This window comes from Zootoca vivipara, chromosome 13 (assembly GCF_965207765.1).
Source record: "Zootoca vivipara chromosome 13, rZooViv2.hap1.1, whole genome shotgun sequence".
Classification (NCBI taxonomy): Eukaryota; Metazoa; Chordata; class Lepidosauria; order Squamata; family Lacertidae; genus Zootoca; species Zootoca vivipara.
In genome coordinates this window covers 5,746,646-5,759,475 of record NC_142596.1, presented here as the reverse complement: position 1 = coordinate 5,759,475, position 12,830 = coordinate 5,746,646, and the positions used below count along the sequence as shown (strand labels likewise).

Genomic DNA, 12,830 nt, shown 5'->3' with positions numbered 1-12,830 from the left:
GCTGTGCTGTTAGCAAAGTCTGTCCTAGAGTTTCTACACGTGTCCTCACACATATGTAAACAGCTTACAGTTTTCAGCATACTGTGGCCAACCTTTCTCTCCTGAAATAATTAGCATGCCTCTCTGCCTCATTTTTAAAAAAATGGAAAAGGGAGCTGGGAGAACAAGCTGCTCACAGCAACTTTACTTGCATGGCTGACTGCTTTGATAGATGTGCTGCAATTAGTACAACTTTCTGGGAGTCACTGACTCCCAGAAAGTTGTACTAATTGCAGCAAATCTATCAAAGCAGAGCAACCCATCAGAAGTAATTAAAGTTTGCATCAGACACACTTCCTGTGCCCAGAAAGAAAAACCAGCATCCCTCTTTTAAAAAACCACACATTCATGACTTGCAATAGATTTTCAACACAAACATATAAGAGAAGTTTTATAAAGAATGATCTTCTATTTCCTTCACTGTTCCTTCTTAAAAACACTTTATCTTGGTGCACCCAAGCGAGAGATGCAATTAGTAGAAGGCCTAGGTCTGATCCATACTTAACCCAGTTGCCTTCAAACCCTGGTGGCAAACTGGGAATCACCTCCAGAAAATATGCACTCTCTCACTCAAGAAGAAAGCCTACACTGCTGAGGCAGGTAGCTGCAGTTCACAGGGGAGCAGAAGTCCAGTCCTCTCAACACACACCCAAGAGGAAGCAAGATCACAGCAGCAGTGGGATCCACCACCAGCCTATGTGCGTTCAGGTGAATGACTGCATGGTGTCTACATGCACCCAGCTGTCTCAGCAGTGGGCTCTCCACTTCTGACTGGAAACTGTACATTCCTCCCAGGCTTCCTAACTGTGTGGAGAGAGCAGTCATTACCTACTGCCAGGGAACTCTATCAAATCTAGCTCTATAGGGTTGGGGTGAATCGTCCTCAGCACCAAACTACAATTCTTAGGATTCTTTAGGGCAGGGCAGAGGAAACTGTAAGGGCCATCAGATATAATTTAACTGCAACTCCCTTCATCCTTGACACTGGCTATGTTGGCAGGGGCTGATGGGAGTTGGAGTCCCAACAACATCTAGGAAAGGCTGCCTGTGTTACCAGGTGATGCACTATACATTTACTCCCACCGACCCACCAAAGCACACACATACCACACACAAACAGACATGCAACACACTGCAGAACTGACAAGTGACCTCCCCTTTCCCCCTCCCCAATTCTACAGTTCAGACCTAGCTTTGGAGTCAAGACTTTGCCCTTCTACTCACAGACTCTGGTGCCTTGATGAAGATTTTTGTTCTCCCAAGCTGATATTGGTCAGAATCCACATTGACAGAATGGAGGAGGTGGAGAACCCCTTGTTTTTCGTCCCCTTTCCAGGAAGGCCAGGTTGCTTTGGTCAGGATGGCGTACCTGCAGAAAAGCATCATCATCATTTTCACCATCATCATCACCACCACCACCCCATCTGGCTGTGTTGCCCCATGGTTAAAAATAAAAGACAAACACAAATAAAATATCTCAAGGTCCACCTTTTAAGAGAACGGGTGGTTGCTGCTGTTGGCTTTAAGGTCTATATGAACTGACCTGAACCCTGCAATCATCACCTGAGACCCTTCTTCAGGTGCCTCCTCCACAAGAGGCCTGGGGGGGGGGCACGGCAACACAAGGACGAGCCTTTTCTGTGGTGGCTCCCTGCTTGTGGAATGTGCTCCCCAGAAAGGCTTGCCTGGTGCCTTTGTAACATATCTTTAGGTGCCAGGAAAAACATCCCGCTTCTCCCAGGTCTTTGGCTTATTAACCATCTATGGGCTTTTAAACTGTTGGGGGCAGTTATTGTTTTTGTTTGTTACTAGGTTATGTATTTTTGTGTTTTTATTTTGTAAACTGTCCTGTGATCTTCAGATAAAGGGTGGTATTGAAATTTTAATCATCTTCATCATCATCAAATGATTCTGCCATTCCACTCAGTGATAGATTTCATCTACGAGCAATTCCAGGACAAATTAAAAATCAGTTGTTGAGATACACCAATTGAAATTCCTGCTCTAATATAAGCACCATCCAAAGCCACCCACACTTCAGTTTGTTCAAGAATGGATTAATGCAGTTCAAGGAATAAAAGAGCATCATTGTTATTCCAAAATCCACACTTGAGGCTGACCAAAATGTCATAAAGTGAGGTAAGTTTTCAGGTTCTCCAGAACTGTTCATCAGGCAAGATGTTACACAAAAGGGGGGGGAGTTGTCGGGAGGGGGGTCAGGAGAGGAAAAACAAAAAGCAAAGAAGTACAAAACTTGGAAATTCCAAGATGGAGGTCAGCCCCTCCCTCCCAGGTGCTACAGAAATGTTCTACACCAAGGATTCTGGGATAATGAAGCAACTGAAGCATGAGAAATTAAAATCTGGCCTCTAACCCTACTGAGTTGGAACAGGCCCCAAAACCATGGAGAACTGTAACTAATCAGAGAAAACATTGGACTGACTTGGTATAAGGTATTTTCTTACATTTTATAGCTTTTTAAATTTCTACCCAAGGCACCATATCTAGCTGAAGAAAGATAATACTGTACATAAAAGTCAACTTAGGGTTTATATAATCACAGCTGTGTAGTCTAACATATTTACTGTCTTGCAGTTCGAATTCCAGCGACGGGGTGAGCTTCTGTTGCTCGGTCCCAGCTCATGCTAACCTAACAGTTTGAAAGCACATCCAAGTGCTAGTAGATAAATAGGTACCACTCTGGCAGGAAGGTAAATGGCATTTCTGTGTGCTGCTCTGGTTCGCCAGAAGCAGCTTAGTCATGCTGGCCACATGACCCAGAAGCTGTACACTGGCTCCCTTGGCCAGTAAAGCGAGATGAGTGCCACAACCCCAGAGTCGTTCGCGACTGGACCTAATGGTCAGGGGTCCCTTTACCTTTAACCTAACCATTCCTCCAGTATGATCAAGGTTGTTTACCTGGGGGTTCCCTTATTGTATCCTAAGCCTTGTGGTGCATGTCAGGCAAAGAGAGAGAGGGAGAGAGAAGCTCAAGGTCACCGGGAGCTTCATTGCTAGACTAAGATTTGTGTTTCCCCAGCCTCTCCGCTACACCACCACAAGGCTGTTACAACAAGAAAACAACCTTGGAAATCATAATTAATATGTGAGCAAAGACAGGACAGTTGTGGCAACATCAAAACAAAACAAGGGCTGACCAAACAGTTTAGACAGCAAGATGTTATCCTTCAGTTGTCTCTCTGGCAGTGCACAAAGAGCAATGCCTGCTGCCTCAGGGGAGCCAATCTTGCAGTTCTGGTGTGGGATCCTTTTCCCACTTCCTCTCTCCCTCCCTAACAACTGCCTTTCGCTTCTTTATTAAACTGCACCAGCTTCCATCCTCCCTTAGACATAGCAGAGATGTGGGGCATTTCCAGCTTGAAAGAATTTGCAGCACACACAAAATCAAAACAGAAGCAAAAGCAAGCCATTGTTACGAGAAAGCAGAGCAAGGGAGGGAGGAAGGAAGAAGAGCCAAGGAGGAGTTTTAGCAGCTAGGGCTGCAACGCATGGACGACTTTAAAGCATTTTGATAAACTAAAAGGGTGCTCTTGGTTATAATTTATTTCTTTATAATGATAAAAACTACAGATGGCAGGGGGACATCTTAGAAGGTGAAGGTGTGTGTGTGTGTGTGTGTGTGTGAGAGAGAGAGAGAGAGAGAGAGAGAGAGAAGAAGGAGGAGGAGGAGGAGGAGGAGGAGGAGGAGGAGGAGGAGGAGGAGGAGGAGGAGGATGCTTTGTGAATGATCTAGGATGTATGTATGTACAATCTAAAATCAAAAGAACGTATGCTTTATTTTCTTTAGAACAATTTCCCTAAAGTGTGAATTTAAATTGCACATTTACATATATTTATTTAAATGTGTATAAACCACACTTTCATATAACACACTGCAAAGTGACATACAACTCAAAAATGCAATGCAGGAGGTCCCTGAACAATCAACTGATTAACTAATGTAATCTTATATGATTAATCAACTAAGATTCCTTTCATCAGGCAGCAGCTGTCATTTTTGCTACTCCATCACAGCGAAAACAGTACGGAGAGTAAATATGGAGAAGACAAAGCTGTTGTTCCTTAAAGCAGTACGGCTCATTTGAAAAATGACATACCTTATTCCAGCCTTACCCAACCTGAGGTCCTCCAGACGTTTTGGACTACAACTCCCATGAGTCCTATCTAGTGGGCACCAGGTTGGGGAAGGCTTCCTTATTCCACCATAACACAAGCTCTGGAATACAGTAGCAAGTTTCAAGCATGGTCAGTTTGAACGTGGCGCTGGGTGGGAGAGGACAAACACAGAAGGAAGACATCGACTGGGAAGTGTCAGCAACAAAACAGTTGCCAGGGCAGCTTTTGCAACTCTCTATTTATAAGGTGGCGTATGTTTAAGTATTTGTGCTATGTTAGTAATAATAATACTAACACAATAACAATGACACACAAGGGGGGTGCAAGAGCATTTCAGCTGCTCCTCAAATCTTAGGTCTGCCTTCACTTTAAGAGAAACATTATTTTTAGATTTGTTGACAAGCAAACAAGAGTCAAAATTTAACACACCTGGGCTTCTTTAGGCTCCTATCTATTCTATGCAGTAATGGAGAGGAAAACTTGGGAATGTTTTTTTTTTTGTGTGTGTGTGTGTGTGGAATGTGATATTCCCTTCCATTTCAAAATCTCCCTGAAGAGAAGAAAGTAACATAGAGGAATACTATACCTCTGTAAGAATTTCTGGAACACTCGCCTATAGGCATAACCCGCTCGCCGCACTCGGATGTTTTCTTTGAGCCCAAGATATTCCACTTGGTGCTTTACCCTGCAGGGAAAGGGTCAGAAAACAAGACGATAGGGAGAAATCAAGCTTTCAAGTCATTTTCAGAAGCTCTACATGGAGAACAACTCACAGCCCTTACAGTCACAGATTGAAGGGAAAAAAGCATCAGTTTCAAGTGACAGCAAAGCACCCAGAGTCTGGGTAACAGGAAAGGCTGCTGTTACCCAGGTTAGGGGTGATTGGGCAATCTCCTTATCATATGGAAAAGCTTGGTGCACTCATCTGTAATGTGCAAAACAGATATTGGGACCTTCCTATCATAAGATCTTTCTTAGTCACTGAAAACAAGTGCCACCAGATAACTGGGGTCAAGACTGCACAGGGAATTTGCAGTGCTTGTTAGAAACATCCAGAGGCAAGAGTGTCCAGGTCCTCCAAAATGCTGGACATCAACTTCCAACAGCCCTGGCAGCCAGGAGAATGTAACATGCATGGATATGGGAAATGGAGGAGGGTTAAAGCATTGCCTCTTTCATTATGTAGTAATATGAAGAAACTCAGTAAAAAGTGTAAATAGCAAGAGAGACCCCCCCCCAACCCCAATGTGTGTCTGTGGGTATGATTTAAGTCAGGGGAAATCCAACTAATGTTGGCCTGAGTTAGCATACACAGCTGTCAAGACAATTTCTTGATATCCTGCTGTGTTTGTGCTGGGAAAAAGATGCAGGGGACACATACCCCCTAAACAACACTTTGGATTTCAACGGTGGAGAATTATGCTGAAGGAAACTCTTGTGACATAACATGTTGCAATGTTTGCATGTGCAAGAAAAGTACGAATCGGCCAGTTGGAATTATATCCATGCCAGTTTTCACAGGAACAGAGGAATCTGCCGCAGAGTTAGTCAGATCATTGGTCCATCTAGCTCAGTGTTGTCTACACTGACTGGCAGCAGTCCTCCAGGGTTGCAGACAGGAATCTCTCCTGGCGCCACTTGGGGATCCCGCTGGAGAATTGGACCATGCAAAGCAGCTTGGCCATTGGACTAGGGTCCTTCCTTCAGAGTTGCATTCAACACTAGTCCTACTCAGATCACTCGTAGCTGAGTAAGATTGTCTTCCATGAATATGGTCTTAACAGTGTGTCCGTAAATGACTGTGGAGGCCAATTCTGGATCTGTACATCCTTCCACAATGAAGAGCATTGGCTACAGCCCTCTGAATCATATTGGATCCACTTTTGGAAAGCAGTATCTTCTAATGTAAGTAGCTCCAGGACATAGGAGAACAAATTTGTGTAGCAGCATTATTTCTTTGATTTTAAGTTAACAAATTCCACATTTCAAGAATACGGACATTTGAATATTAACAAAGAATTTTAAGAACTTTCCATCCCAAGTCAGTAGTAAGCAAACTTTTGTTTCAGGCTATCGTAAGAATAATTAAGTTCTTTAGTTTTGAACCAAGCCAGACTTATAATTTTGCTAGTCTACCTCATAAAAATATGAAAATGGTGTGTGTGCTTTAAAAATAACAGTTTTTCCCAGAATTACAATAATGCTTCTCATTAGCTTGATATTCAGACCTGAAAGGCTTTGGTTCTGGGAGAGAGAATGCTTCAAAATTGCCTTTTCCCAAAACTTTTTAAAAACAGTTTTAAAAGTTCTTTGTAGCTTGAGACTGATTGGCATTGGTGAAGCAGTAAGAAAAAAGGACTTTGTCTCTCCCCCCCCCCCCATTGCATTATTCCATATGTCAGCAGGCGGGAATCTATAAACAGGAAAATATACTTTGGCTGATCAGCTCTTTTTATGGCTACTCCACCAGAAGGCTTTGGAAGGGGAACAAGATTCTGGATTCCAATTCTCCAAACATAACAGTAAAGTGAACAATTTGATTTTCCTCCCCTCTCCCCTCCCCACTGGTGGAGGAACAGCAAACTAGTATGATGGGATGGGATGGGGGCAGAACAACTGTAATGGAAGGCATTTTTAAAAATTTGAAAGAACTAGAGGGCAGTGCCAGTTACAACATGGAGATTTAGAATTGATTTTAGAGATTTAATTTTTTTCTACATCACCCCAAATACCCTTGGTTTTGTGCAGTGAAAAATGCAAAAGGAATGTCTTGATTTTAGAAAAAAAAGCTACACACCCTAACTGGCAATGCATCTTGTACTTAGATGGCTTTTTTAAAAGTTCAGCTTGGAAAAGAATTCTCCAAGTTGGTAACACTGCAGTCTGGAAAAATAGCAAAATACAGTATGGGAATAAAATTAGGAAAAATATATTAGGTTTGAAGATAACCAATTTTTTTAAATATAAATTGGAAAAAATAAGGATTTGATAGGCTTGCTGAAAAAGTGTTCTGAGTTTTGCTTTGCATGTCATTTAAAGATACATGTTTGTGGATCAAATGAGCTTCCTTAAGTGGCCCTAGGTCATGCCCCTTCCCCAGGCTACTCCTCACATCAGCCCTGCTCCAGAAACTCCTCAAGTACTTTTGCTTGCCTGGAATGTGTCCTTGAACTGTGACAATTCTCAGTGCTTGCTTGACTGGATGGAAGGAGGATGGAGTACTGTTTGTTTGTTTGTGCGTGCGCACATGTGTGCGTGTGTGGATGCACATGTTTATGTACTTATCTACACACACACACACACACACACACACACACACCTCCTGACTACTGTATGGTTGGAGTGTAGTCTACAAAGGTAAGTCACATCCATTGCTCCACCCACTTTCCCCTTTGATCCCACCCACTGTTGCTTCTGGCCCAACTCAGAAGGCTAAGGACATAAGAAGAACCCAGCTGGAACATGCCAATGGCCCATCCAGCATCCGGACCTCATAGTGGCTGACCAGATGCTTGGGGGGGGGGGAACCCACAGGCAGGAGTTGAGCACAAGAGCACTCTCCCTTCCTGCAGTTTCCAGCAACTGGTATTCAGAGGCCTATGACAGTATTACCTACAAGGAAATGGAGGCTTCTGTTTCACAGCCCTCCTTTAGACTGACCAGAAGATTTATGTAACTTCTGCCCACTCTAACCACCATTAACACTTGGTTGCAAAAGTGCATGCAAAATAATGTACAGTGGTACCTCGGTTCTCGAACGTAATCCATTCTGGAAGACCGTTCGAGTTCCAAAACGTTCGAAAAAGGAGGCACAAAGGGCTGTCTGCAAATTCAACTGAGAAAATTGAAAAACATGCAGCGGAAGCTGTTCGACTTCCAAGGCACTTTCAAAAACGGAAGCATTTACTTCCAGGTTTTCGGCATTCGGGTTCCAAACACTCATCAATGGAGACATTCGAGAACTGAGGTACCACTGTATTTAGAATTTCTTTCTATATACATAAAAATGTTGATGACAGAATGGCAGGTAGGACAGAGAGCAAGGAGTGCAAGTGGCAGGCAGCCCAGATGAGCTCCTTAATAGAGGAGGGGGAGGCACCCGTCAGAAGCATCTCCATGCTCCTTTAAAAGGGGTTGGGCTGAGCTGTGAGTGAAGGGGCTTGGAGCAAGCTTTGGGGAGAGGGGTGGGCAGAGCTGTGGGGGATAGTCAAGGAGATAGGTGAGGTGTAAAGGGAATGAGTCATGGGGGAAGGGCTATAAAGCCAGCACAAAATGTATTTGCATTTGTCTTGCCTGTCTGCTGTTTCTCCATGGGTGTCTCTGCTGTGGTCTCAATTAACAGGCAACCTACATCTGTAGATGATTCTACTCTTGCTCATGAAGCCACACATTAAGTATACTACATGCCACGGAAGTGAATCTTTCGCCATCTTGGGCATAATGCAGGGAACAATCTAATATGCATTAGCAGTGGGAACTGTCTCCTCTGTACCTGCTTTCCTCCCAGTCTCGAGCCTTTTTTGTTTCATTCGGCTTGATGCAACGGATGTAGTGGGGCGTGCATTTCATCAGGGTGCCAACAAGGTCATTGGCTTGTTTCTGCAAATAATAATAATAATATTATAATAATAATAATAATAATAATAATAATAATAATAATAATGGCATATATTTAGATACTGTACTAGCTGCTGCTTATAACTGCTACTGATAATAATTTTGCTCCTTTTTGTTTTCTAATTAGATGGTAATTTCACTATATCAGAAACAGGATCCCAAGAGAATTTACTGAAGCCAGAAAACTAACGCACTGTAAGCGATAATGTTACTGACCCTGGTCTCTGAGAAAAGAAGGATGTCTGATTTGTAACAGCAGTCTCTCCTGAAATCGCCCTTCAGAAGAACTATTGTTGCATGGGCAATCTTCCTGCCAAGATCAACAGGTTCCAAGAATCCCTTCACACTGGTATACAGTTTGCCTGGCATGGCTGAGGGTCAGGGTGTTTGAGGGGGAAACCACAGTAAGAGCCTTCCTCCCACACAGATGAAGACGGCTGGCAATGCTGACTGGGTTCCCCTACCATCCAATGCAAGTGTCAGGAGTGTTGATGGGAGTGGGCTCAAAATCTTTTCCTAGGTACCCAAGTGCTTTGGAGGAAATAATGAACTATGGGGGAATTGAATGGGGTGGGGATTCTGGGTTGCCTGGCAGGATGTTAATTGGGGAAAATGAATTAATTCAAGATGACTTTATCTAGAGATGATTGGGAGGGTTGTTGATGAATGGAGACAACTGAAGGGAAAATGAATTGATTTGGAGAAGGATCTATTTGGAAGAAAATGAACTGGAGAAGAACATTTTGGGGGGACAAATTAACAGACAAATTAATTATTTGGATCGTAAATTAGTTCATTTGCCTTATTTGACTTTTAAATGTGCATCTGTACATATAAATGAGCATAGGCAAATCTGGGTCTATGGAGCCCATGCCCTGAAACTTTCCAGGACCTATCAACAACTTCCACATAACACTTCCAAGTGTGCAATTGTAGGACTGGACTCTCAAAAAACTGGAGCACACCTTGATTTTACTACCAGCTGTTGTGGGTCGGCCTTTCTTGTCAGCTTGGAGATTCTCAGGAAACAGAGCCTTTATAAAAGGCCTAGGAGAGGAAAAATAAGACACAGGTCAGCACAGAGTGATAATACAAAAGACCAAGAGGCTGATGGAGAAGCAGGTGAATATATGATCATTTCCTCCATCAGTCAGTTGGGCCATCCTGACTTGTTTATTTCATAAAAATTATACACCACTTGATTATAAAAACAAACAAACTTCAAAGTGGTTTGCAAAAAGAATAAAACAATAAAATTATCAGGAAAAACAGTTTAAAAACTATTCAAAATAAAATAAAAACAGATTAAAACATACACCAGCACTCTACGTGTCTAGGTAACTAGTCTAAACAAAAATGTTTTTAGTAGGCAGTGAAAGGAGTACAGCTCCATAGGGAGGGAGCTCCTAAGTGTGGGTGCTGCCATACTAGAAGACCAATTTCTTACAATTACCATGTGGCACCTGCAACAGTGCCAGTTCTGCAGATCAAAGTGGTCAGAAGGGGGCATGTGGGGTAAGAAGATCTCGCAGGTAAACTGGTCCCAAGTTGTTAAGGGCTTTATATACTAATAGTACCACCATGAACCTGGCCCAATAGCAAAGGGGCAACCACTGGAGATCTCTAACACAGGTGATATATGATGACAAGGTCTCACTCCTGTTAATAATAATATTATATTAGGTGCTATTATTATTTAAAAAACAAAAGCAGTCCTCTCATTATGACTTTAATGTCCAACAGAGTAATGCCCTGACAGTAACCAAGGGATGCTGCAGATTTTCCTCAAGTTCCAGATTGAACCTTCTTTCATTGAAGAGAAATTGCGTATTTCTGAATCCTGATTCAAGATGACATTATTCCAAACAGCATTTTTCATATTTAAGAAATAGCCCAGATCTTTATTAAATGTTAGAAATTAAGCACTGCTTATACCATCAACAGTTAGTTCCAAATGGTCACTTTCCCTATTTTGGAATTCCTGGACTGTTATATGGAACCAATTAATTCTCCTCCCATCTAGCCAGAAGAGTGCAGTGTAAGGGTTATCTCAGCCTTCACTAACCTGGGACCCTCCATATGTGTTCTACTACAACTTCCATCAGCACCAGCAAGCATGGTCATGATGTCGAGGCTCAAGGGCAGTACAGCCCAAAGCACCTGGAAGGCACCAGGTTGGTGAAGGCTGGTACCTGAGCCACTGCCCGGATTACTCTATGTTATTAAATTTACAGCAGGCAAGTGGAAACTGTACCCAAAAGCACAGATGGGGAGAGATTGGGGGAGAGGGGAGAAATACGAACTGTTACATCTGGGACACATGTGCAATGCCCACCCTAAGTGGGAGGAAACATGTCTTACGTACTGTTCACTGCTTTGCATGAGTTCAATCAGGTCCATGAAAAGAACATCCCTGTTCCTCTCACAGAATCCATCCATGTCGTAGGACACCTGGGGAAAGGAGTGAGCTTTTATTCCATGTGCAAGGGATATGGCAGTGAAATGTACTTCACTTACGGAAAATAGTTCTTGTAATTGCCAATGCAGTTTTGGAAAATAATGCAATCTGTTCAGGCACAATCTGGAAATTAGGGGGCTAAATGCATGCTCTCTCTTAAAATCAGCCAATGCTGCTTGCTTTGGAAAAAGAGAGTTTGGGAGACCAGAAGATCCAGGGAGAGGCTGGATTTTTTTCCTGTTCTGTTTTCCTGCTTCTTACCCAGGAACCTTTCCCCATGCAGGGTTAAAAAAAATGTTACCTCCCAATAAAAATGTAAACAAGTCTTTAAAATGGGCCGGTGAAAGCCTGTTTACTGACACTGAGGATATGACGGCACCATGCCAAGGAGTCCCCCACCCTGGCTGCTCCCTACAGCCTTGCATGGTATATGCTAGCAAAATCAAGTCTCAGATCAGTCAGAAATTGAATCAGCCTTAAAAAAAAAGGGAAAGAAAGTGAATCAGCCCCCCCCCCTCTTTCACCGATGCATTTTGAGAGTCACCTTTCCAGCATAATGGTGTATGATGAATCCCTGGTTCCAGCTGTTGAAGTGCTCGTGAGTCCCAATCTGCATCTGGAGCTTTTGCAGCAGGGTCTGGTCGGCCCCTTCACCCACAGCGTGCATCGTGGCACATACATCATCCAGGATGCTCATGATGCCTGGAGGATTCTAGTGTACCAAGAAGAAACAGGTGGTGTACAAACCTCTCTCCAGCAAAACCTTCAAGGCTTCTTGCCCCTATCTCTAGGCCAGGCACTCAAGGTGCTTAATTGGATTTTAGTCATTTTTTAACAAATAAGGTCACTGAGTGCCTTTTGACAGAAAGGATATCTATATATACTATGAATAAATGTCATCTCAGCTTTTAGTACCCTCCTCAAACACCTATAGATCAAAGGCTCAGGGCAGTGATGAGCACACACACTGCCATTGCACTTCAGAAAACTTCTGTTTGTTCACACCTATTGACTCTGTGAAACCCGCACAAAACAGAAGCAGATTTTGGTACAATTAAGACAAGGTGATGCTTGTTCAGATACCCCGAGGTGCCATAAATTAGGACCTCTCTTTCAATTTTTCTTTGTAGAATTTTAAAGGATTGTTTCCAACTGGTCAGAGACTAAGCTACCAGTGAAGCCTGTGGGGTTGGCTGGTTTCTGCAGGAGGTGTGGTTGCTCCTCCTGGCATCCATTCGTGTTTAGTTCATGTTTAGTGGAATTAGCATGGATTTCCCCCCAGTTTTCTCCATGTGTCATAGGGCTATCATTGTGGCCCACTGGGAGCTATCCAACCAGAAGCTGCTGAACATGCGGAGACAGGCCACAGTAGACTGAGGGAGCACCCGCTTTGCATGCAGAACGCCCCAGGTTCAATCCCTGTCAGTGACATGTTGGCCTTCTCTCTGCATGAGACCTGGGAGGCCCTCAGGACACATACCACTTTATTTTCTATGAGGTCACACACAATTTTATTGTTGAAGTAATCTATGGGTGTCCAGCGTATTCCTTCTTGCACGTATTCCTCCTGCAGTACAGA

At 43.3% G+C, this 12,830-nt stretch overlaps 1 protein-coding gene across 3 annotated transcripts in view; it reads right to left on the bottom strand.

Annotated features, from left to right (window-relative positions):
* MYO1E (myosin IE) overlaps nucleotides 1–12,830 on the bottom strand; it is a 118,306-nt gene that overhangs the window by 20,235 nt on the left and 85,241 nt on the right. For all 3 annotated transcript variants that reach the window (XM_035132347.3, XM_088656834.1, XM_088656833.1), the window contains exons 13-19: nucleotides 12,732–12,818; nucleotides 11,796–11,963; nucleotides 11,159–11,244; nucleotides 9,759–9,840; nucleotides 8,669–8,775; nucleotides 4,763–4,861; nucleotides 1,264–1,408 (exon numbers count right to left, since the gene is read on the bottom strand). In XM_035132347.3, coding sequence (XP_034988238.1) covers nucleotides 1,264–1,408; nucleotides 4,763–4,861; nucleotides 8,669–8,775; nucleotides 9,759–9,840; nucleotides 11,159–11,244; nucleotides 11,796–11,963; nucleotides 12,732–12,818 — 774 coding nt within the window. The remainder of the gene's footprint in view (nucleotides 1–1,263; nucleotides 1,409–4,762; nucleotides 4,862–8,668; nucleotides 8,776–9,758; nucleotides 9,841–11,158; nucleotides 11,245–11,795; nucleotides 11,964–12,731; nucleotides 12,819–12,830) is intronic.